The sequence below is a fragment of the Mustela lutreola genome, chromosome 13, assembly GCF_030435805.1.
Source record: "Mustela lutreola isolate mMusLut2 chromosome 13, mMusLut2.pri, whole genome shotgun sequence".
Lineage (NCBI taxonomy): Eukaryota > Metazoa > Chordata > Mammalia > Carnivora > Mustelidae > Mustela > Mustela lutreola.
The window spans coordinates 84,548,821-84,574,807 of NC_081302.1; the positions used below are offsets into that span (position 1 = coordinate 84,548,821).

Here is a 25,987-nt window from a genome sequence, read left to right on the forward strand (position 1 = left end):
AGCAAATGTAATTTCCAAATCAGTGGTTCATGAATAAGAAGACTTGTGACCATTAGCTCAAGAGATTTACGATGTTCTCTTATCCACATTTGTTTTTACCTTGTTTTTGCATGTGAACATTAGTTTTAAAATGAGAACAAGTGTATCATATAACACTCTGTATAGAAAGAAAACAAAATATGACAAAAAAAGGAGTAACATTGGCACCCAAGTCAATGAAATCAGTAGCAACCAAACTGTTATCAAATTATTATTAGTATCAATTCCTACTCTCACTTCAGTGAGTCAGTATATAGTGGACTACATAAACTTGAATTATATTCTATAAGTATTAGTTCCTTATATTAGACTGCCTATCTTTATGCCACTCCATCCCACCCCTTACCTGATTCCTTCCAGTCAGCACCAGAACATCCTTATACACTTTAAGTGTATAAGTGTAAATTAAAAATCTCCTTACTTTTTTAAGTGGAAGTTTACTGCGATGTAATCTCTGAGTAGTGAATAAGAGGGTACGTTCTGGATCAGCAGACTTAAATTCAAATTTTTCCTGGTTTTATGACCTCAAGAAGTTTCTTAGTCTCTTTCATCCCCACTTTAAAGGGCACCTGGGTGGCTCAATTGGTTAATCGTCTGCCTTTAGCTCAGGTCATTGATCCCAGGATCCCCGGATCAAGTTCCTCAGCATCAGGCTGGGCAGGGAGTCTGCTTCTCCTTCTCCCTCTGCCCCTGCCCTCTGATGATGCTTTTTCTCAAAACAAATAAAATCTTTTAAAAATACATAAAAATAAAACAAGGTAGTAATGCCTGCCTTTATGGGATTGTTGAAAGGATATAATAAAATAAGGTGTCTTCAATGTTTGTAGTATGTGCTTAAACTGATTAGGAGCATGGGCTTTAAGCTGAGTTTGCATACCCAGCTACTTTAGTTATCTATGTGATCTTGGGCCAGTTAGTTTCTGTTACCTTACTATGTATCTGACATGCTGGAAATTTATAACTGAAAATAGTAACATTATTTCAATTGCTGTATGTTTTTTAAGATTTTAGTATTAACTGAATCTTGGCCTCTTATTAGTGAGCTTATAAATTAAAATAAATAATGCCTTTTAAATCCTAGTTAATACAGATTTTAGAAAAGTGTCATTAATTTGGTGCTTCAGGGAAGATTTTAGGAATAATATTTAAATCCACAATACTGATATTTAACTCAAAGCTCCGGCTTTAAAAAAAAAAAAAGAAAGAAAGAAAAAAGCTCCAGCTCTGAGGTATCCTTTCATGATAAATACTTTCTGAACACATTTTAGGATTTGAACAAAAATACTGTATTTACCAGTTGTGAAAACTTGAGTGATGTCTGTGGCTAAAACCTCAGTTATTTTATATTTGATTGTTTTTTTCCCTTGTAGGATGGAAGGGTGGGGAGAATTCTAGGGGAGTTTTGACCTTGTGGCAGAATATTAGAATCAGGAGTAGGTTAATTCAGCATTTTTTATAAATCATTAATATAAATATGTAATTTTAGGAATTTTATTAAAAGTTATTTTTAAGGTGAATTCATAAAGTAAAAACTGAAGAGGAAGTTTAGATTATTTTAAGAGAAAAACATCTAAGATATAAGAGATTAATCTGTAATACTTTTAAAAGAGACTTATTTTCAAGGACCTTAGAAGCACCCTTCATTTCTGAAAAGAATTACCTCCACAAGCCTCATTCCCCTGCATTAACCTTCCACACTATCAGGAGTGCCTTAAATGCCAGGACCTGCCAACTTCCTGCTCATCAGCTGTCCTATTCTGTGAAATTAATCTCTGAAACCACCAGAGATCTTGTTCTTTCTCATTTTTTGCATTTTATTGAACTGTATTGTTTCTTATATTTTCTAGTTAAACCATAAATTCTCTAAGATGATAAATCTGTATGGCCATTTGCATAGCACGTTGCCTAAAATGTTCTCTAGAACATAACAGGTACTCATCTAAAATTGCATTACATGCAATTAATGTTATGAACACATAACATGTTAATGTTATTAACATTAATGTTAACATGAACACACTAATTATAATTATTCTGATCTATTTCAGCAAGTCTCTTGAGTTTTTTCATTATGTAATTTGAGTTAGCCTTTCTGTGATTTGAAAATGCAATGACTATGTGTTTTTTAAAAATATTTTCCAATTAAATCTTTTCAGTGATATGGGATGTCTGGGTGGCTCAGTTGGTTAAGCATCTGTCTTTGGCTCAGGTTGGGCTCTTTGCTCAGTGGGACTTGCTCCCTCTCCCTCTGACTGCCACTCCCCCTGCTTATGCATGCTTGCTCTCTCTCTCTCTCTCTCTCTCTGTCTTTGGCAAATAAATAAATAAAATCTTTTTCTTTTTAACCTTTTTTTAAAAATCAGTATTTTTAGTGATTTATATTGATCTTCTTCCCAGTTAAGATTAATTGGTATTACATTATCGATAAGATTAAGTCCAGCCAAGCAGTAATGCCTTCATAAATTTTAGAAAGAGTACATCAACTATTTATCAACACCAGAATAAAAACATGGAATTATCAGCAAGTGATTTTATTTTCTTTTTCATTAAGATACTTCCTTTTGATGTAAAATATTTCTGAAATATAGTAGGTGAAACTTCTGCCTCCTAATGAGCAATGTTTTATCAGCTTAGTGCTTAATGACCTGCAACTATGGTATAGAATACTTTTGCTTTTCCTGAACTAGATACTATTTAAATTAAAGTTATTCATTGTATTACCATATTTTATGTAGCATATAGTTATTTCAAAGTACATGACCTATAAAATGCATTAAGTTAATTGAAGTAAATAAACCTGATCTTGGCAATCTTGAGCACAGGACAGTTTTTTAAATCATACTACCCCACCATAGATTACATGAGTGTTTCTCTAATATCATATATTCTCTGTTCACAATCATGAAAATAATTGTTAAAATTAGTAAAATTCATAATGAAGTATATTCTTTGTAGAGAAGAATTTAATGAATTTTAAAGGCATTTTTTTTTCCTTTACATAAAGCAAAAAGAACATGCCTCCAAATCTACTTCCTCCACATCCTGCAACTATGTCCATCTTCCCCACCTTCACGTTGTTACAGAAGTATTGTTTCCTGTGGCAGAAATAGTCCTGCCTCCCTGTATAGGCTCCAGGCTTCTTTTGTTGCCTTCCCAAGACTTCTCCACTCCAGTATTACTCCCTCCCCTTGCCATATTCTCTTTCAGGGCACTGTATCATTCCTCTCTTTATAATAACTTCAACATCTCCCATATTTAAGGAAAGACATTCCTGTTGTGGCCCTACATCCAGCTCTCTCCATACTCCCTTTTCATAGTCAAGCTCTTTATTTTGTGTTGTGCTCACTTCCTCACCTCCCAGTCATCCCGCAGCCCATTTCAGTCTGGCACCCATTCTCCAACAACACCACTCTTGTCAAGACCATCACTAACCTTGTTGTCAGATTCAGTGAAGATATTCTGTATTCTTGGCACCCATGACCCCAGCAGTACTAACACTATTACCTGGTCTCACCTCAAACCAGTCTCTTCTTTTGGTTTCTAGGACCCCATAGTTCCTTGGTTTTGTTTTCTTACCATCCTACTGGTTTCTTCTCTGTCTCCTTTGGTGAAATTAACCAGAACCACCTTAGCTGGGGAAATCAAAAGGTCATTCTGATGGGGAGAGTTTGAATAAAGGGGCTGACTCATCAGTCCTAGCAAGCAGTGAGAAACTATTTATCTCACAGGAGATAATGGAATTGGAAGGAAGACATAACAAACTAGAGGAAGTGGGAGGTCATCCTGCAAATGAAGGGCGATAATTTTGAGGCCTAAAGTATAATGTGGGAGTTGAGATTTCAAAGAGCAGTAAGCAAATGTTCATTTCTTTGGTATAGAGAAGATAGCAAATGGTGGTAGAGCTTTTAGGTTATAATGGAAGATTTTCTTTATTCCCTTCTTTTGGGTCAAGGAGGGATTTTAAAGGGTTTTGTTCTGGTGCACCTGGGTGGCTCAGTTGGTTAAGCCACTGCCTTCAGCCTAGGTTGTGATCCCAAGTTTCCTGGGATCAAGTCCCGCATCGCGCTCCTTGCTCCAGCCTCTCTCTCTGCCTCTGCCTGCCACTTTGCATGCTTGTGCTCGCTCGCTCGCTCTCCCTCTCTCTCTCTCTGACAAATAAAATTTTTTTAAAAATGGGTTTTGTTCTCTTCTTAAAATTGAGGGCACTGTTCTCTTCATTCAGCCTCTGCTTGCAGCAGCAAGGTTCATGAAGCAGTTTTGCTGTCAGCAGATGAAGAATCAGAGAGGCATCTTTGTGAGAGGAATTCCGTCAGGACTCTGTTAGAGTGTGGCCCCTTCTGGAAATCGTGGTCCTGATTTCTAGGAGCAGCACTGTGACTCTGTATGTCTTGACCAGCATCACTGCTTCTCTGCCATAAGGGAGATAAAATAAATGTTTGTTTTCAGAGGATGCTGAGGAGGATTATCAGTAACTTCCTTATTTTAACTTTCAGTTACAGGCATATATATTCTATATGTCTGTTTCTGTCTCTTTTTCTATATATATATACCTTTTTAACTGTCAAGGAGATAAATTCACCAGCCTACTCACACATTTTCCTATTGGATAGTACTCTTTTCCTGTTCCTTACATAGCTGGAGAGCTATTTATATTCTCAGAATGAATAGGGGCATTGTACATTTCCAAGATTTCTAAAAGCATTTAAAGTCAGTATTTCTAGATGACTGGGGGGAGGGCCCTTAGTGATGCACTATTAGAAAAATAGAAAGCGGAAGCCACAGCAGAAAGTTTGGTATTTTTTCCTCTAGGCAAAGTGCATTAGGTTATTAGTATGAAAAAGAAAGGAAAGGAGATGATTAGAGAGAAAGGGAGAAAGAGGCTTTAAGAGGAACCAGGAGGAATAAGTAACTGCAAGGATAATAATATAGATACCATTCATTTCAAAGTCAGTCAGAAGGAATAAATGATTCACGCTGGGCACCTGCAGGAGGAGAATTTTAAACCTGTCTTCCTACCATACAGGAGCATATGGAAGAACAGCCTTCATCAATAAAAGGCTGGTGGGGAAATCAGGACTCAAAGTGTGACTTAACAATGACAGGAAAACGAAGCAGCTGTCAGGGAAATGAGGAACAGCAGGGCTGCATACGTAGGAAGAATTAAATGCCATGAAAGGGCAGAGTAAGAACTGCTAGCTCACCACTCTTCCAAATGCTGGTTTCCCTTAACGTGGGGCTCTCCTGTGATTGCTTGCCTTCTACTCTGGCTGGGGTCTCAGTCCTAACCCTTCACATTCTCCATCCCTCGGACACATCTATTGTGCTGTGCTATAGCTGGGAAAGAGCACCCGTCCCTAAGGATGGGAAGTGTCACAGGCCGAATGTGTGGAGCTTCACAATTCCTGTATGCCCTGGAATTTGTAAGTTTCTTTAACACCTACTTTATCCTGTAAAATAAAGGTAACAGTCTCTATTTTGACGGTTATGGTGGGAATAACATACATAATGCTTTTCCGCCGGGCCTTGAGATCAAGTGTCACTGAAAGATCTTTTTATTATTACTAGGCAAATTCATGTGCCACAAGTTCTCTTGGATTCTTTGAAACAACATCCCAGTTCTCTTGGAACGTCTCTTTCTGTCGTTGGTTTCTCTTCCTCCTGCGCATTAAGCATTGATACTCCCTAGGATCTGTCGTTTGCTTACTGTTCTCCTCCTCTTGTTTAGTGCCCATGTAATACTGCTGCTGACTTTCAGATAGCCTTCAGTTTCTCCAGCCCAGGATGCTCTTCTGAGTTTCAGGCTTCTGTATCCAAACCAGCTGCCAGATGCCGGCTTGTGGGTCTCTGTTTCCTTGAGTTCATCATATCCCAAACTGAACTCACTGTCTTCTCCCTAAATCAGCACCTTCTTTTCTTGGTTTCATTTGGTAGTACTGCTTTTCACCCACCTCAATAAAACCCAGGAAATGTCTTTGAACCCTTTCTTTCTTTACCACTTAGTCCTTCAGATGCAGTCAGATAACAAAGTCTTCCTGTTTTTGCCAATTAGGTATTTATCGAATTCATCCTCTCTTCTCCCTACCTCTAGAGAATTTACAGGAAACAGATCAAGAAAAAAATCTTGGAGAGTATCTTAACAACAGTTATTTCTGTTTTTCTATGAAACTGAAATACATAAGTTGAAATGTACATTTCCAGCTTAAAGAAAAGACATTGATATGAACATTATATAGGAGAGATTCAACAGATTCACTTTTTTACATATACTTCTTTGTTGATATTAATGAAGTCACTTGAAAAAAATATAAAATTTAGCTACATTGGGAGCAGTGTAAAATATTCCATTTTACCATGTAAAACAACTATCAAAATTTATACCATATGCTAACTAGCAAATAATAGTATATCCTTGAAATAAGAAAATAACTCATCTACCATACATTATTACAAAGAAAAATGTAGGTTATAACTATTGTGCATTTTTTGAACAGAATTCTCAGTATAATATAGTCCTTAAGGATGTACTGAATATAAATTAAAAGATACATTGTAAGATATATAAGTATATTCTTATGATGGATTTGTTAATTTCTCTTTGGGAAACAGAGTTCTCAAAATTGCATTCAGTAGCAGGCCATATTTTAGAATGGTTCCAAATTTAAAATATTTGTAGAGAAGCATACTAAAGGAATTTAGTCCTCTCTTCTAATGGCCTTTCCTTACAGATTCATTAACACATTTTTAAATGTAATTATTTAAAATACTTCACCTATTTAACATGCACTTTTAAAACATCGCCATTTAACAGCATTTACTTTACAATTAAATATAAGAAATATATGCATTAAACTGTTTCTCCTATATTCTGAAGTGTCAGTTTTCTTTAAAAGCATTTTCGGAGAGCAGGTGCCTAGAATGCTGTTGTAGAACTATGTTGTTTATAATCTATCTGGAGAGTGTAGGTGCTATTTTTACATTGTCTCAACTCTGTTTATTCAAGCTTTTAAAGTCAGCATTTCAAAGAATGACACTGGAATTTTCTTTTTCACAAAGTCCCCTTGTAGAGGACATGTATCTGTGTGTAGAGAAGAGTGAGGCCTCCTCTTGGCACCAAGCCCATGTCAATCTAGCAGTTTGGCCATTTTTTCATGGTGCTGTATTCCTTTGAAAATTAGAAAGGGGGAAAAAAAACCTATCCTTTGCTTTTTTGAGTCTGCCAAGGAATGAAATACTTTGATCCTTCAACTTACATTAGAGTACTTCTCTCAGGTAACAAGGTAATGACAAAACACATTTAATTTCTTCTCCCTCCTTATAAACACTGAATATTTTTTAGGGAAAAATACCTGAAGACGTACTGTGGGCTTTTTTATTAAAAAGAAGTACACCTGCTCCACAGTAAAAACAACCAAAAAGTTGGTAATGCACAAAATTGTAAGTCATTTAAAATATGTACCTGAAGTTACTTGTAACTAAAATGTTGAGTTACCTAGATATAAAGTCCTTACCTGCCTTACTGTGAACGTGGGCCCTGAGTCTATGTGTTACTTGATTGGGAGCCAGTAAGGCAAATCCTCTGCCATCACCCTCTGCAGGCTTTTTTCCTCATGTCTAGGGTATCATATTGGCCTTATTTCCCGTTGCTTCTTCCACATAGAGGTTATTTCATTTTTTAATTTTCGTATTTTTTTTTAAAGATTTTATTTATTTATCTGACAGAGAGAAATCACAAGTAGATGGAGAGGCAGGCAGAGAGAGAGGGAAGCAGGCTCCCTGCCGAGCAGAGAGCCCGATGCGGGACTCGATCCCAGGACCCTGAGATCATGACCTGAGCCGAAGGCAGCAGCTCAACCCACTGAGCCACCCAGGCGCCCCTAATTTTCATATTTTTTATTTAGGTTTCATATTCAGCTTCATCTGTTATCCCACACCTCTTAATTAAAATTTTCATCTATATTTTTGAAGACCATTTTTAGAATTACTTCCTCTAGGACATCTCTGATCATCTAAACTCTAGAAATGATTTCACATATTTCTAAAATCTGTAACTTTTACTATCATTGTCTTTCAGTAGTATTTAGCATTTTTTATAGGCATTTTTATTCTGGCCTCCTGATGAAAGTATACAGCACCATCTATTAAGAATTCCTGCCAAAAGGGTGCCCAGGTGCCTCAGTCAGTTAAGCATCTGCCTTCAGCTCAGGTCATAATCTGTAGTCCTGGGATCAAGCGCTGTGTGGGGCTCCTTGCTCATTGGGGAGTATGCTTCTCCCTCTCCCTCTGCCTGCTGCTCCCCCTGCTTGTGCTCTCTCTCCATCAAATAAATAAATAAAATCTTTAAAAAAAAAAAAATTCATGCCAAAAGTCAAACCTGAATCTCAACATACCTCTGGATCTAAGTAACAGTTTATAGAAAACATGAAAGTTAGAGCAGCATGTAAAATGACACCAAGAAGATGCAGTTAGCAAAATATTCTAGACTTTAAGCAACTCTATAGGTCAAATGACCAGGCATCTTTAAAAATTAAGTTGGAAGATGTGGAGGAGGGTATCTGGGTGGCTCAGTTGGTTAAGCATCTGACTTGATCACAGCTCAGGTCTTGATCTCAGGGTTGTGAATTCAGGCCCCACATTGGGGCTGTACACTGGACATAGAACCTTTAAAAAAAAAAAAAAGTTAAAAAAAAGAACAAAAAAAAAGTTAAAAACAAAAGAAAAATTTAAAACTTGTGAATCAAAGTACACTATGAAGAGAGTAAAAAGACAACCCATAGGAAAGGAGAAAATATTTGCAAATCATATATAGGGGCTTAAAATCCAGTATATATAAAGAACTTCTATAACTCAGTAAGGAAAAACAAAACAATTTAAAAATGGGCAAAGACTCAAATAGACATTTCTCCAAAGAAGATAGTTGACTAATTTCCATGTGAAAAGATGCTTGCCATCATTAACCATTAGGGAAATGCAGATCGAAACCATAGTGAGATACCTCTTAATACCATTATTATGGAGAAAAAAACAAGTGTTGGCAAGGATTTGAAGAAAAATTATAACCTCTGTGCACTGGTGGTGGGAATGTAAAATGGTGCCACCACTTTTGAAAAAAGTATGGAGGTTCCTCAGATTAAGCATAGAATGACCATATGATTGAGCAATTCCACCTTGGGTAAATACCCAAAAGAATTAAAAGCAGAGACTCAAACAGGTACTTGTATACCAATGTCTGTAGCAGCATTAATCACAATAGCCAAGGGACTCCTGGGTGGCTCAGTGGGTTAAAGCCTCTGCCTTCGGCTCAGGTCATGATCTCAGGGTCCTGGGATAGAGCCCCGCATCAGGCTCTCTGCTCAGCAGGGAGCCTGCTTCCCTCTCTCTCTCTCTCTGCCTGCCTCTCTGCCTACTTGTGATCTCTGTCAAATAAATAAATAAAATCTTTAAAAAAAAAAAAAAAAACACAGTAGCCAGTAGCTGGGTAGAAACAACCCAGATTGTCCATCAGCAGATGGATGGATAAACAAATTGTAGTATATACATATAGTAGAATATTTTTCAACCTTACAAAGGAATGGAATTTTGACACATGCTACAATGTGGATGAACCTTGAAGACACTATGCTAAGTGAAATAAGCCAGACACAAAAGCACAAATACTGTATGATTCCATTTATATGAGGTCCCTAGAGTAGGCAGTCTCATAGTGACAGAAAACAGGTTACAGTGGTTGGAGGCAGTAAAGAATGGAGTTAGTGTTTCTTGGTTGTGAGGTTTCAATTTGTGATGATTAAAAAGTTCTGATAATGGTTGCAAAACACTGAATACTTAATGCCATTACTCTGCACATTTAAAAATGGCTAAAATGGTGAAGTTTTTGTTATGTGTATTTTGCCACAATTTTAAAAAAGGTGACTTGAGATCCTCTGACCAAGTGCAATACAAGGTACTTTTTTGAATCCTGATTTGAGCACACTCGAAAAAATTTTTTTCTGAAACATTTGTAAAAGTGATGTGAGTTTGATGATATTGAGGAATTATTGATAATTTTTTAGGTGTGCCAAATATATTTTAGGGAGGGAAAAGTCTTTTTAGAGATACAGCTTGAATTTTCTACTATGAAATAATATATTGAGATTTGTTTCAAAATAATCCGATGGGGGTGGGGGAGTGGAGCCTAGATGACTCAATCTGTCAGATCTCAAACTTCAGCTCAGGTCATGATCACGAGGTCCTGAAATAGAGCCCTGAGTTGGGCTCATGCTCAGCAGGGAGTCTGCTTCTCCTCCCTCTGCCCGTCTGCTCCATTGTGCATGTGCACCGTATCTCTCTCTCTCTCTCAAATAAGTAAAATCTTTAAAAAAAATAATCCAGTGGGAAGTGGGGGGAAGGGAGTGAAAAGAGATATAGATAAAACAAGATCTGTCATGAATTAATTACTGAAGTTGATCTATATAATATAGTTACTATATTCTCTCTACTTTTGTTTATCATTAAAGTTTTCCATGATGAAGATTTTTTAATTGTGTGTTTTGCTCTTATATCAAACTTTTGATCCGGGGGGGAATTATTTTTAGCTTATCAGGAAGCCATGATTTATAAGATACTGTTTCTATGTTTATATTATATATTATATATTTATATTCTGTTCTTTTCATTGCAAGTACCTAAAACCAGGCACTATCAATTTGAGCAAGAAAGGGGCAGATGTAGAGCTAGCTAGTGGCCAGACACAGAGCTAGCTTCAAGTTCAACTTAATTCAGGACTCAGACATCACCAGTATCCATCTTTCAGGCCTGCCAATTAAAGATTGGCTGAATTTTCAGGCCCTAAACACTGGCTGGCTGACAGTTCCAGGCACTCTCTCCATTGCCTCACATTCCTAAGTGAAACATTCTCAAATCATCAAAGTCCAGTGGGGATGGGGGAGGACAAAAAAAGTAAATAAATAAAGTCAATGATTCAGCATTCTCATCAGAAATTCCACTCAGAGTGACCCAGCTTAGGTCAAGGCCTTCCCTGAACTAGTCACTGCAGCCAGACTAATGGAACCTGCTCATTAGCTTGGGTCAGCCTTTTGCCCATCTCTCCACCAGTTCAGTTAGAGTACAATGATTGGCTTAGGCCTGTTAGCACCTACCATCAAAGGTAAGGATGATTGTCCTACCAAAACTACATGTTTGAGAATGGGGAAGGAATGGTTTTCCGAAGGAAAATCAAGTTACTGCTGCAAAGATTTAATCTCATTTTAAATAATATAGTTTGACCTTTTGTATATTGAGATCTCTGTTACTCTACTGAATTTTTAAATTTGCTTTACTTGAGGTGTTATTAATAGTGGAATTTGGGGAGAAATTGTGTGAAGTGCCATGCAAATAAAAACCTGTAGCGGATACCTGTTATTTGCTAGCCAACAGCCATTCCCCTTTTTTACTAGTAATGGTAACCTGATGAAAAAACATAGTATCTTTTTTAAGTGCTAGTACTATACTTAACTCTCTAGTATAGAAGTTTTCCACTGAACCAAAGAGAGATAAAGTAAAAAAAAAAATTTTTTTTTTAAACAAAACTTACCTTCTGATGTTTTTATTTTATCTCTTTCAGGACTAATTTCGTATACTGAGTATCTTTTCTTGCTTACAATTCTCACTAGTAAGTACCCCACAGTTTTTCTCAGTGATCACGTGGATTCTCTCTTCTTACCAAACAAAGTTTTGGAAGTATGGTATTTATGTCTTTATCATTAAAGCATAATTGCTACCTTAGTTTCTATATCAACAAAATGATACTGGTGAATTAGTTTAGCCCTTCAGCTTCCTTTGGACTGTGGCTCCCCATAACTCGGTCTCCTTAAAAGACTTTTGAACAGAAGAGAATCAGACTTATTAGCCTTCACATGTTTAAAAAAAAAAAAAACCCTTATCATACATTCTTCAAAATTCCTGATCAATACTCTTCAGATTGGTCATGAAAATCAAGGAAAGAATGAGAAACTTTCACAGCTTGGAGCAGAGTAAGGAGACCTAACAACTAAATGCAGCATGGTTTCTTGTATTTGATCGTAAAGTAGAAAAATTAGCATTAGTGGAAAAACTTGAAATCCAAATAAAGTCTATAGTTCAGTTTAAAATACTATTACCAGTGTCCATTTCTTAGTTTTGACAATGATACTATAGTTATAGAAGATGTTAACATTAGAAGAAGCTGGCTGAAGGATATATGAGAACTCACTATACTATCTTAACAACACATCTAAACATATCTAAAATTATTTCAAAATAAAATTTTTTTTAAATCCCTACTCTGAGAAAGGGAAATAAAGAGTAATAATCAGTATGAAAGTAGCCAAGTTATTAAAAGAATATAGGAAAGCCCCTGATAGAGTTAAAGAAGTAAGTTCTCAAATTGGTTTTGCTTTGAAAAGTAGAGCACTTAATAGTAGAATAGCACAGCCATGAAAATACATCAGCCTTTGAAAATTGTTATAATAAGAAATCATTTTTTTGTCTGTTTAGGCACTTGTATAATAATTTCTGGAAGTTTTTTTCAAATTTGAAGACCTGTAAATCAGTAAGCAATTTACATTTCACCAACATTGAAATAACTATTTACTTTTCACTTAATTGCAGAACCCCATACTGGGTTTCATGTTGCTTTTAAAATGCTGGATGCAGATGGTAATGAGATGGTTGAGAAAAAGGAATTTTTTAAGGTAAGTACATTCTACTCAGTTTGTCATAAAACAGTTGGATGCTTGTGTGATCTTACATTTCCATAAAAATTAAAATTATATCCATTGCTTACATATGAAATGTCAAGAAATCATTTATACATTCAAAAGTGTTTAATTTTCCATAATACAACTGAGGAAACTGTTAAGGAACAGAGCATAAGATTCCTATGGGAGGGGCGCCTGGGTGGCTCAGTGGGTTAAGCCGCTGCCTTCGGCTCAGGTCATGATCTCAGGGTCCTGGGATCGAGTCCCGCATCTGGCTCTCTGCTCAGCAGGGAGCCTGCTTCCTCCTCTCTCTCTCTCTCTCTCTCTCTCTCTGCCTGCCTTTCTGCCTACTTGTGATCTCTCTCTGTCAAATAAACAAATAAAATCTTTAAAAAAAAAAAAAAAAGATTCCTATGGGAGAAATGGCTTATGCATCTACATTTTTTAGGGTTTTATTTTATGATATCAGCAGATAATAGGGTCTCATAGATATGTTCAGAAATTCTTAAACACCCTACACCCAAAAAAGGAATAAGAAAAATTAAAACTTAAGCCTTCATAAAGAATTGGGGGGTGGGGGGCCTGGGTGGCTCAGTCGTTAGGCGTCTGCCTTTAGCTGAGGTCATGATTCCAGGGTCCTAGGATCAAGCCCCACATCCTTGCTCAGCGAGACGCCTGCTTCTCCCTTTCCCATTCCCCCTGTTTGTTTTCCCTCTCTTACTGTGTCTCTCTCTGTCAAATACATAAATAAAATCTTTAAAAGAAAAAGAAAAGAATGGGGGAAAAAATGAAAAAGCTATGAATAGGTATAAATAGGTGCAGATTTTCCAGGAATTTGCTAAGGCTATTATTTGAAAAGCTGAAAATATGTTTAAATGAAAATATGTTTCCAAGACAAGTGTAAGGCATACAACTATTAAATTTCACTCCATTCCAGGAATGTTGATGGTAATATTTTTTTAAAAAATACCTCTAGGGGGCTCCTGGGTGGCTTAGTCATTAAGTGTCTGTCTTCAGCTCAGGTCATTGGGATCAAGCCCTGCATCGGGCTCCCTGCTTAGCAGGAATCCTGCTTCTCCCTTTCGCACTCCCCTTGCTTGTGTTCTATGTCTGTCAAATAACTAAGTAAAATATTTTTTAAAAATCCTCTGCATATAAACCATTAGGTATTTTCCAGAGTTAAGTGTTTTTAATGTATTGGAGAGTTTTGTGGAGAAAAAAATAGAACATGTAGATAAATATATAACACAGCGTTTGGTACATACTAATTTCTTAGAACTACCATTGATAATTACTGAGTACCTATATAAATGACTACTTTATGACTTTTTTTTTTTTTTAAGTGTTTGAGACATGAAGCAAATGGAACTCTCTTAGAGTGCTTGTGGGAGTATGAAATGGCATACACATTTTGGAAAACAAAATTGGCATCTTCTTGATGTATACTCAGCATATGACGTGGCAATTCCAGTCCTATGTATTTAGTCAAAGAAAAGAAAACACATGTTCACCCAAAGACCTGTATATAACTATTCTTTTTTTTTTTTTTTTTTTTATAATTTTTTTTTTTTTTTAACATCTTTTCTTTTAAGATTTTATTTATTTATTTGACAGAGAGAGATTACATGTAGGCAGAGAGGCTGGCAGAGAGAAAGAGGAGGAAGCAGGCTCCCTGCTGAGCAGAGAGCCCGATGTGGGACTCGATCCCAGGACTCTGGGATCATGACCTGAGCCGAAGGCAGTGGCTTAACCCACTGAGCCACCCAGGCACCCTGTATATAACTATTCTTAACAATTTTATTCATAGTAGCCCCAAACTGGAAACAACCTAAGTGTTCATCAAGTGACTAAAGAAATTGTATCCATACAGTAGAGTACTACTCAGCAAAAAAAGGGAACAAATTATCAGTAGGTACAACAACATGGATAAATGAAGTGAAAGAAGAACTGTACTTACAGTGTGATTCCTTTGATATGAAATTCTAGAAAAGGAATATATATCTTTGCTAACAGAAAGCAGATCATTGGTTCCCTGGGGCTGAGAGGGGGTAAGGAATTGACTACAGATGGACTGCAGCTTCCATAAGGGAATCTCTTGAAGTGCTAGAAATATTACAGACCTTGATTAAGATGGTAGAGACATGGGTGTATATATTTGTTACAACTCAAACTGTGTATTTAAACAAGTGCATTTTATTGTGTACAAGCTATGCCTCAGTAAACACCTTTGATAAGGAGTCATTCTACAGGCTTTGCAAATTCAATTACTGAGATATGTGGTTTTATATACAAGAAACTGTCTCCAAAACTACAAAGAACACAGCAAAAGGTTCTAACCAGAGAATAAATTTATAAAACAGTGAGATCCAATAAAAAGTAGGCTTATTTAACATTATAGAAATTAACTGGAAGAGGGTATAAAGAATGTATAAATCTAAGCATTTGGGGGAAACTAAGGTAAATGACATGAACATCTATGTGAGTGGACAATAAAGTAGCAGATGCAGTTCTCAGTGTTTTAGCTTAAAGTGTAGTAGAACCTGTCTTGCCCGGTGTGGCCACTATCAGTAGTTCAGTTAAAGAATCTGTTAAAGGGGGAATAATTTTTAAAAATAAAGATACCTAGGGGCGCCTGGGTGGCTCAGTGGGTTAAGCCGCTGCCTTCGGCTCGGGTCATGATCCCAGGGTCCTGGGATCGAGTCCCACATCGGGCTCTCTGCTCAGCGGGGAGCCTGCTTCCCTCTCTCTCTGCCTGCCTCTCCATCTACTTGTGATTTCTCTCTGTCAAATAAATAAAAATAAAATCTTAATAAATAAATAAATAAATAAATAAATAAATAAATAAATAAAGATACCTAATAACAGACATTTTAGTTAATTAACTTAAATGCACATCCATTTTAGAACCAAGGCCTCTTTTTTTGAAGATTTTATTTATTTATTTATTTGAGAGAAAGAGTGCATGCACACATGCGCAGAAGAAGAGGAGAGCAAGAAGGAGAAGCCACTCCCCGATGAGCAGAGAGCCCAATGCAGGGTTCAGTCCCAGGACCCCAAGATTATGACCTGAGCCAAAGGCAGATGCTTAACCATCTGAGCCACCCAGGCGTCCCAGAACCAAGGCCTTTTCTTTGAAGTGGAGCCACTGATTGAAATCACCTGTTTTTCTTGCCTGTGTATGCCTATAATTTATCATCTGCAGTTTCCAGTTTGTTTAAAGTGCAGGAAAAAATGTAAAGACAGGTACGAAGCAGTCTAAATGTAGGATCCTTCAAGATCTTTGTGATTTTTCCTACTCTTTACAATCTTAGCCTAATTAGAAGCAACTTTTTTCTTTGGCAGTTCGCCTTAATAACGAAATCTCTAAAGTATTCCTCCTCCCTTTTTTCTCTCATTCATGCGTGCATGCACCCACCCCCCTTCTGTGTTTAACCAAGGCTCATAAACTCAGAGAATCAAGCTGACTACCAAAATAGGAACAGGTGCAGGATATCCCATCGTGGTTTTTTTGACATTGCAGTTTCTAATGGATTCTGGCAGCTGCAGGTGATACTGGCTCACATACTTCAGTGTTGGGTTGGCAGATCTAAGAAACTAAATTTTATGCTTTTATATGTGGAGTTTATATTACCATTTAGAAAAAAGACTTACACAGTCTCTGTGCTTAATGCTTCCATTTCAGGCTTTTCTGATTTTTCACCAAATTTACTTGTCTTTGAAGCTACATTCTCACCTAAGCCAAAAAGGAAGACCAATGTCCCAGTGTCCCCGTGTAGTTAACTTCTCCTCCAGCAGGGCGCCTGGGTGGCTTAGTCAGTTAAGTGTCTGCCTTTGCTCAGGTTTTGAAACCAGGGCCCTGCTTCTCCATCTCCCTCTGCCACTCCCCTTACTTGTGTGCTCGCACAAATAAATAAATAAGATCTTTTAAAAAACAAGCACATTTCTCCAGCTTTCTGGTGTTTCCAGAAAACTCTGTTACTTCACAGTAATATTTAATAAAATTAAGTAATTACAGTAACAAGTGCAATGATCATAATTGGTTTGGAAACAGAAAAGACTTTAACTAAACAAACGTTGAGCTCAGCTGCTGAGAGAAGGAGTGTGCAAGCATACTTGAAATTTGCCAAGAGCTTTCTGTGAATATCTGCTGTGGAGTTCTACAGGGGGAGGAGAGAGCATTGATTAATCTGCTGAATTGGTTATGTGAAAGCCAGTTAAGATTTTTTTTTTTTTTTTTTTTTTACCTTTTGTTTAAGGAAAAAGAACCCAGTATACAATCATAGGGATTGAATTCTAGAATATTAGAAGGGAATGAGTTCAGCATAACCATAGACTAGCTTCAATTTTTCAAATCAGTGTATAGGTATAAAATTCTAGAAAATATCCTAAAATACATAAAAAAAAAAAAAAATACCCTCACACCAAAACAGATAAATTTGGATTTTTGTGTGGTTAGGGGCACTTCATGAAACACACTGAACTGAAATAATAGGAGGTGAGGTTTTAAAAATAGGACTCATGGTACGGTCCCTGGGTGGCAGTCAGTTAATTGTCCAACTCTTGGTTTCAGCTCAGGTCGCAATCTCAGTGTCACGGGATTGAACCCTGCATTGGGCTCTGTGCTCAGTGTGAGGTCTGCTTGAGATTTTCTCTTTCCCTCACCCCTTGCCCCTCCCCCACGGTCATGTGTGCTCACTTGCTCGCTCACTTGCTCTCTCAAATAAGTAAATGAATCTTAAAAAAAAAAAAATGGGATTCATGGAAAGGTAAATACTATATGGTCGGTCTTTGTGTGAACTCTAACAAAAAAACAAGCTCATAGAAAAGTAGATCAGAGGGGCACCTGGGTGGCTCAGTGGGTTAAAGCCTCTGCCTTTCGCTCAGTCATGTTCCCAGGGTCTAGGATCGAGTCCCACATCAGGCTCTCTGCTCAGCGAAGAGTCTGCTTCCTCCTCTCTCTCTCTCTGCCTGCCTCTCTGCCTACTTGTGATCTCTATCTGTCAAATAAATAAATAAAATCTTTTTAAAAAACCAAGATCAGATTTGTGGTTATCAGAGGCAGGGTTGGGGGGAATGGGAATGGGAGGAAGGTGGTCAAAAGGTACAAACTTCCAGTGAGAAGATAAATAAGTACTAGGCGTATAATGTTCAACATGACAACCATAGTTAACACTGTTGTGTGGTGCATAGGAAAGTCATTAAAAGAGTAGCTCCTGGGATTCTCATAACAAGGAGGAAACATTTTTTTTTTTTTGCTTTTCCTTTTTATTGCATGTGTATGAGATGACAGATATTATCTAAACTTACTGCATAATCATTTCTTAATAAGTCAAACCATCATGCTTGTACATCTTATGTCAGGTATATCCCAATGCAGCTGGATAAAGCTAGGACTTATGGACTATTAACATACTAGAAAGATTAATGATCAAAGTCTATAAAGTCATAAAATAACAAATTTTCCAACACAAACTAAAGAAGACATCTTGCTGAAACCTGTCATGACAGAAGTTAGAATTTATAGAAGTAACATTAATATGTACTTAATTGGCAGTATCAGACAATGAAATGTTTCATATAAATGATTTTTTAAATTGAGGCTTACCTTTTTAACATGATTAAATTTTTAACATTTGTAACTTTTTTGATAAGCCCTTCAAGAATACATATATCTCCATCTTTTCAAAGTAGTTAATAATGTGCATAATTTATCCTCTTTTTTTGACAGCTCAGGATTATCATTATGAAGGTCAGTTTCATAGTGATGGGCTAGTTAGACTTTTAGAGTCTATTAAGGGCATGAGTTACTTACCCTTACACTGAATGGCCTTAGACTTTCAAGCTTTTAATTTGTATTTCTGATTTTTGTCCTCATTGTTAGGATAATAATAGTTCATTATCACTGGTATCAGTAGGAATGAACAGTTGATCTTTCTGTCAGTTCCAGTCATCTAGTTTTTCTTCTAGTCTCCAGTGCACTGGGAAAACAGGCAACAAAGTTTGCTAGAATTATGTATCAAGTACAGAATCTATATTTGCACTGTCCAGTAATGTAGCCAGTAGCCACATGTGGTTACCGAGCCCCTGAAATATGGTTTGTGTCTAAGAAAGTTGAGTTTCTAAATTTTAATTAATATAAAATTTAAATTTAAAACCTGACATTTACTTCAGATATTGGAAGATTTTCGCATATGTTTGAAGCAAGCTAGGTATGTGGATCTACTTTTTCAGTTGTAAATTTTATAAAATCTTAACACAGATCAGGTATTTACAGTGAAGATGCTGTGAATGTAAAATGCACACTGGATTTTGAAGAAAAATGTATGCAAAATATCTCAATTTTTATATTGAATACATGATGAAGTAATAATGTTGGGATATTAATTCATGTTCTTCTGTTTCTTTGCAGCTACTAGAAAACCTAAAATTACTTATGTAGCTCCATTATATTTCTGTGGGACAGCACTGCTTTAGAATATATAAGACTATAAATTCTGAGAAATCTTCATAATAAATATTTTATTATATGCCCCTCATGACGACTGTTTCAAGTGCTGAAAAGATCTTTCTTATGGGTTTGCAACTTAAGTAAGAAAGCTGGAGGGTTCCAGAGGATTGAAGTTGCCTGAAGTATACCTTTAGATACTTGAAGTTTCATTTACTGTTTAGAAAAACAGATAGTAATCTTACAGGATTCATTTTGTCAAAGTGGTAGAAGTTAAAAGTAACAGAAAGCTATAGAGAAAACTATACTATGTGACTGCTTAAAGAATATTTGGAAGGTTTCATAAATTCAAACATGTCATATGTAAGAGATATAGGTTTGAAAAAATATAAATTATTCATTACCAGAACACCTGGGTGGCTCAGTGGGTTAAGCCTCTCCCTTCGGCTCAGGTCATAATCTCAGGGTCCTGGAATCAAGCTCCTCATCGAGCTCTGTGCTCAGCAGGAAGCCTTCTCTCTCTCTCTCTCTGCCTACCTCTCTGCCTACTTGTGATCTCTCTCTCTGTCAAATAAATAATAAAATCTTTTTAAAAAGAATTGTTTCAGGGGCACCTGGGTGGCTCAGTGGGTTAAAGCCTCTGCCTTCAGGTCAGATCATGATCCCAGGGTCCTGGGATCGAGCCCCGAATCTGTCTTTCTGCTCCACAGGGAGCCTGCTTCCTTCTCTCTATCTCTCTGCCTACCTGCAATCACTCTCTGTCAAATAAATAAATAAAATCTTAAAAAAAAAAAAAAAAAAGAATTGTTTCATTACAACATCATTGTGAATAAATGTTAGCAAATCTACTTGTTACAAAGGAACAGTATGGATAAAGTTTACAGTTGTATAAAACTAGGTAATAAAAGAAGCCTGGAATTCTGCTGAGAATTTAAAGGTACTTCTGAATAGACTGGGGGGGGGGGGGGGTGGGATTTCTAGATATTATGGCTCTTACTCGGGAACTCAGGTTAAAAAATACTCAAAAAGCAAGCAGGAAAGGAAGTATAGGATACTCATCATAAATTTATCTTTAAATTCCATTTCATTCAGACTAAGGAAAGCAAAAATAAACATATTGCTCTATTTAGCATCAACAGTGATTAAATAACCATTATTATTTATCTCTTGGGGAAACAAACTTTATAAAATATAGACCACTATAAAAACATTGCTGCTGTTCTTGTATGGTTGGAATGTGAACAAAGACCTAAGAGGCAGAATCCCCTAATGTGAACTGAACACCGCTGTCAGGAGAAACCATCTGGCAGTTAAGGAGATTGCAGCGCTTCAGTGCTCCAAAATTCATCTCTGACTGCAGTATGAAAGCTGAATTAATAGAAAAGAGATTGGAGGCAGGAAGTTTGTTAAGCTTTAGAGTAATCCAATTTACAACTGATTGAAAAGTTGGAAATATAATTGGGACATGCTGTGGAATAGGCTCTGTAGAACCTAGTTTCTGGCTGGATTGGAGAGATTAGGAAAAAGGAGAAATCAGAGATTACTCCTTTTTCCAGCTAGCCTAACTAGGAATAATGATAGTACTAACTGATCTAAGAGAAAATAAGATGACTTCTTATTGAGGATTGGTTATGTTCAAGGTATATGTTACATTATTACATCTTTACAGCAGCCTACAAGGTTAAGTAGTAATATCCCCATTTTAAAGATGAGAACATTGACACTTAACCAAATCTATTCAGTTCCAAAGCCTTGCTCTTTCCTCAATGTTAGTTTGCCTCATTTGAAGGAGAATGCAAAGGACAACTGGGTTGAAAAATACCTTAACTCTGGGGCGCCTGGGCGCCTGGGTGGCTGAGTGGATTAAGCCGCTGCCTTCGGCTCAGGTCATGATCTCAGTGTCCTGGGATCGAGCCCCACATCGGGCTCTCTGCTCAACAGGGAGCCTGCTTCCCCCTCTGTCTCTGCCTGCCTCTCTGCCTACTTGTGATCTCTCTCTCTGTCAAATAAAATAAATAAAATCTTTTAAAAAAAAATAATACACCTTAACTCTGAGCTTGGAAATCTGACCTTTATAAGCTGTTGGGACACCCTGTAGAGATAGAGAAGTGTAGCAAGCAACTGTCTGGAGATAAGAATATAGCCAGGATTAGGAAGCATCCTGATAGAGGTAATAATTAAGTCATGAGAGTATGTGACCTAAAGGGTAGACTGTAGAGTGAAGAAGGATAAGATCTTAGAAAACAGTTGCATTTAAGAGGTCAAAATGAGGAAAGCCCAGAGAGTACAGGATAATGGAATCTAGGGAAGAAAAGAGCAACAATGAGGAAGTGTTTAATATCAAACTCTTTAGGATAGCAACAGAGTAGAGAACTCCTTAAATTTTGTAGGTCTTTGGGAACCATTACAGAAGCACTTTGAAAAGAGTAGTAGAGACCAGTTCCACAGAGCAAAAGGCTAAAGAGGAGTAGATAGAAAATGCAAAATCAATGGCAATAGAAAAAAATTATTCTGAGATGCTTGATGTTTAAGGAAGGAAATTGATATTAGTTTAAGGTAGAAAACCTGTCTGTCTGCACAAGTAGAACCTGAAATACGAGTGTGATAAGTCACATGGTACCATTACATCCTACCTATCTACCTACCTCAGGTGTAAGAAAAGGTTATATTTAAGATTGTTATTCAAGTTGAGGCTAATAATTATGAAAAGGATATTCTACATGAAGGTAAAATTCTGTTACACAAATTAAACACGTTAGAGTGTACACAGACCATGATTCCCTTAGACCTGGATGAACTTTCTGCTTCTCTTTCTAGCAGTCACTAGGCATAGGGAACCAAATCTTAGAAGTACTTTATCCACTATATACCTCCCTAGATTTGTAAAGTTGGAGGTAATTTTATAAAGTGGACATAATAAACCTCTGGCAATATCACTATCATACTTACCAAACCAAAGTTCTGATTCACTATTCTAATATTTGGATAATCAAGTCTGAATGACAAAGCCTTTAAGAGACACTGAATGTGAAAAAAGGCAATAGAAGGCATGTTGTTTTTCTTTTTGTCTTCTTCAGGTCTCTTCTAACACTGAAACATAGTTTCCTATTGCAAGAGACTAGACTTATTTCTTTTACTATATGTACAGTCTGTATTCCTGAAATTGTTGAGCAAACCTGCTTTTAAAGTTTTCAGATACTTTCTCTCTAACTCAACTTGCTGAATTTATGGAACACTTTTGGAATACTACAATTTTTTCCTTAAATGTTTGGAAAATTTTTGGATGATCAATTCATTAATTAAGAAAACAAGAAAAAGAGCATGTTAGGATATGCTGCTGATTTTTTTTTTTTAATGTAAGATTATAAAGGTCAACATCCTAAGCCAAAACAGGGTTCTTTATGCTGATCATAGAAATAAAACAGTAAACTTGATACTCATAGAGCTATTAAATTGATACAATCAAATTAAATTAACAACATAGAGACAATGGGGATGTAGAAAGACCCTAAACTCACACCAAATCTGTAGCTGCATATGGGTCAAAGCCCTCTGAAAAAGATCTGAAAACTAGTTGAACAGGTCGTCTACACCAAAGGATAAAAAGGTCACCTTGGAACAGGAGAGTTAGAGACATGTTCTTACAAAAAAAAACCTTACCCCAGCATGGTAACCCACTTAACATCAGTGGAGAGCCCATCCAGACAGAAGGCCAATAAGTAAATGTCAGCCTTAAAAAAAAATTAGACCAGGGACGCTTGGGTGGCTCAGTTGGTTAAGCGGCTGCCTTCGGCTCAGGTCATGATCCCAGCGTCCTGGAATCAAGTCCCACATCGGGCTCCTTGCTCGGCAGGGAGCCTGCTTCTCCCTCTGCCTCTGCCTGCCATTCTGTCTGTTTGTGCTCACTCTCTCTGCCAAATAAATAAATAAAATCTTAAAAAAAAAAAAAAAATTTGACCAGATAGGCTTAATGGGTGTATATACAGGTATTCCATTCAAAAGAAGCGGAATACACATTCTTCTTAAGTGTGCATGGAACATTCTCCAGGATATTCTCTAATTTAAGAAGATTGGAATCATATCAAACAGCTTTTCAGGCCACTATGGTATGAAACACCACATACCCATACCTACTACTCAGCAGTTCTTCTGAGTATCCCAAGAAAATAAAAACACTAATTCAAAAAGATATGATATGTGAACCCCTCTGTCTTAGCAGCATAGCTATAGCCAAGATATGGAAGCAACTAAAATATTCATCAGGAGATGAATGAAGAAGTGGTATGTATATGTGATGCAGTGTTACTCAGCCATGATAAGGCAGTCTTGCCATTTGTGTCAACATGGATGGACCTTAAGGATATCCTTATGCTTAATGAAATAAGTCAGCCAGAGAAAGACAAATACTGTATGATTTTACTTATACGTGGAATCTAAAAAACAAAACACAATCAAACAAAACAAATCTCCTGGATGTACAGAACAGATGGGTGGTTGCCAGAGGAGAGTGGTTGGGAAAGATGAGTAAAATGGGAGAAGGAGATTAAGAGGTACAAATTTTCAGACATGAAATAAGTAAGTCATGGGGATATAATATATAGCATAGTGACTATAGTCAGTAACATTGTATTTGCATATTATGTAACCTTATGGTGATGGAAAAACTAGATATATTATGGTGCTATTTCATTATATATAAATACCAGATTATTATGTTGTATACCAGAAATTAATATGCCATATGTCAATTATACCTCAATTCATTTTTTTTTTTCATCGTGATAAGTGTACTTTTTAATCCCCATCACCTGTTCCCCCAAGCTCCCACCCATCTCCCCTCTGGTAACCATCAGTGTATTCTCTATGTGTTAAGAAACTGTTTCTTGGTTTGTCTCTTTTTTTCCCCTTTGCTCATTTGTTTTGTTTTCTTTCTTAAATTCCACATATGAGTAAGATCATATGTGACCTCAATTTTAAAAACTACAGCATAGAGTAAAAGCACGTTTACATTAATTAATTGAATAACTGTTTCATTTCTGTGGTCATTATTTAGGACACCTAAGTATGTAACATCTTGTATTTGAAATTTTACTGAACAAATCTTTTCTCTGGTAAATTTTATTTATTGCTAATGCATGAGAGTAGGTAATGAAAATTACTTTAACTCTCAAAATATAGATATAACAAATTGATTTGAACAGCAAATGCAAAAGTAATGATGAAATATGTTAATATAAAGTCTTTTAGAAAGGAATATAAATTGCCTCTGTTTATTTTCGTGTTATGCAGTACATTCATGTTTTATTAATATCGAGATCTCAAAACTATTGAAGTAATTGCTTACTTCTCTATCGCAAGAACAAGTAATATAGCAACTATCTGTATAAGCTGTTTTCTGTCAGATAATAATAAACAATACAGCAGTGATCAAAGCCAGCAAAAGTTAATACATTTAATCTTTACCTTGATAGATGGCACATCTGCTTCTTTGGGCTAAGTGCCAGGGTTTTAGTGCACTTTCTTTAAACAATACCTTAATGACATGTCTGTTTACTAGTGTGAATTTCTCCTTAGGTGGTCCTTTTATTTCACATCAATTTCATACTGGCAGAAAGGATTGTGCTCTTAATATAGTTGTGGTATAACTTTATCATGCCAAATATATGTGCTAGTGTTATTATTAAATAAGTAAGTAATAAAAGCCTTCAGTAGAATTTATTCTTTTTGATTTGGAGACAGTGTTCTTGTTTCAGAATTTAAGCTAACATTATTCTGAAAGCAAAAATAAGTTAAGTCAATTATACATAAATTTCTTCGTTTTCAGCCTGTAATTGAAAATATGGATCAATATAAATTTAAATAATCAACTTGGCAGTACTTTTTCAATCATAGAATCTGTATTTGTTGAATGTGTCCTCCTCCTCCTTTTACCATTTATGTATTATGACCACTTTACCTTCTGTTTCTCTCAACGCACCCCTTTTTCTTCCACAGACTTTGCTCTTCCCTCTGCCTGGAATGTCCTTTCCCCATTCCTTTGGTAGCTTTTATCATTCACATCTCAGCCTAAATGACATGTTCTCACTATGAACTACACAGAATAAACCTATGTAACATTAACCCATACCCAGCAATCTCAGAATCCCGTTACCCTACTTTTATTTTATCTTGGTCTAGTTATATACTTGACATTATTTGAAATTCTCTTATTTGTTCAGTGTTTATTATCTCTGGCCCATTAAAATGTAAGTTTCATGACAGTAAGGACATTATCGGTCCTTCACTGCTGTATTCCCAACACTTAGAACAGTACTTTCATTACATGATAGGCTCTTCCTATCTTGCTATCATGAATCAGTATCATGTACAGCCATTTTAGAAACTGTCTTAAAACCAGAGAGTCCTTTTGGCATAAGAGACTGCAGTTGACCCTTGAACAATATGGGTTTGATCTGCACAGGTCCACTTAGATGCAGATTTTTTTTATAGTACAGTACTGTAAATGTATTTTCTCTTTCCTTATGATTTTCTTAATAAATTTTCCTTTCTCTAGCTTACTTTAAGAATACAGTATATAATACAGTCAACATACAAAATATGTTTATGTTATCAGTAATGCTTTCAGTCAGCAATAGACTTTTAGTGATTAAGTTTTAGAGGACTCAGAAGTTATGCATGGTTTTTCAACTGCACAGGTTCAAACTCCAACCCCTGTGTTTCTCAAGGGTCAGCTGTGCTAGTATAAAATGCATATGCTCTTTCAAATGAAGCTTTTACTATAGAACTAAAT

The 25,987-nt window shown here is 36.4% G+C and overlaps 1 protein-coding gene across 1 annotated transcript in view; it reads left to right on the forward strand.

The window, feature by feature from the left end:
- The window catches only part of MICU2 (mitochondrial calcium uptake 2), a 164,430-nt gene that overhangs the window by 97,844 nt on the left and 40,599 nt on the right, over positions 1 to 25,987 (forward strand). Inside the window, exons 5-6 of the mRNA XM_059144511.1 lie at positions 11,639 to 11,686; positions 12,664 to 12,746. Coding sequence (XP_059000494.1) covers positions 11,639 to 11,686; positions 12,664 to 12,746 — 131 coding nt within the window. The remainder of the gene's footprint in view (positions 1 to 11,638; positions 11,687 to 12,663; positions 12,747 to 25,987) is intronic.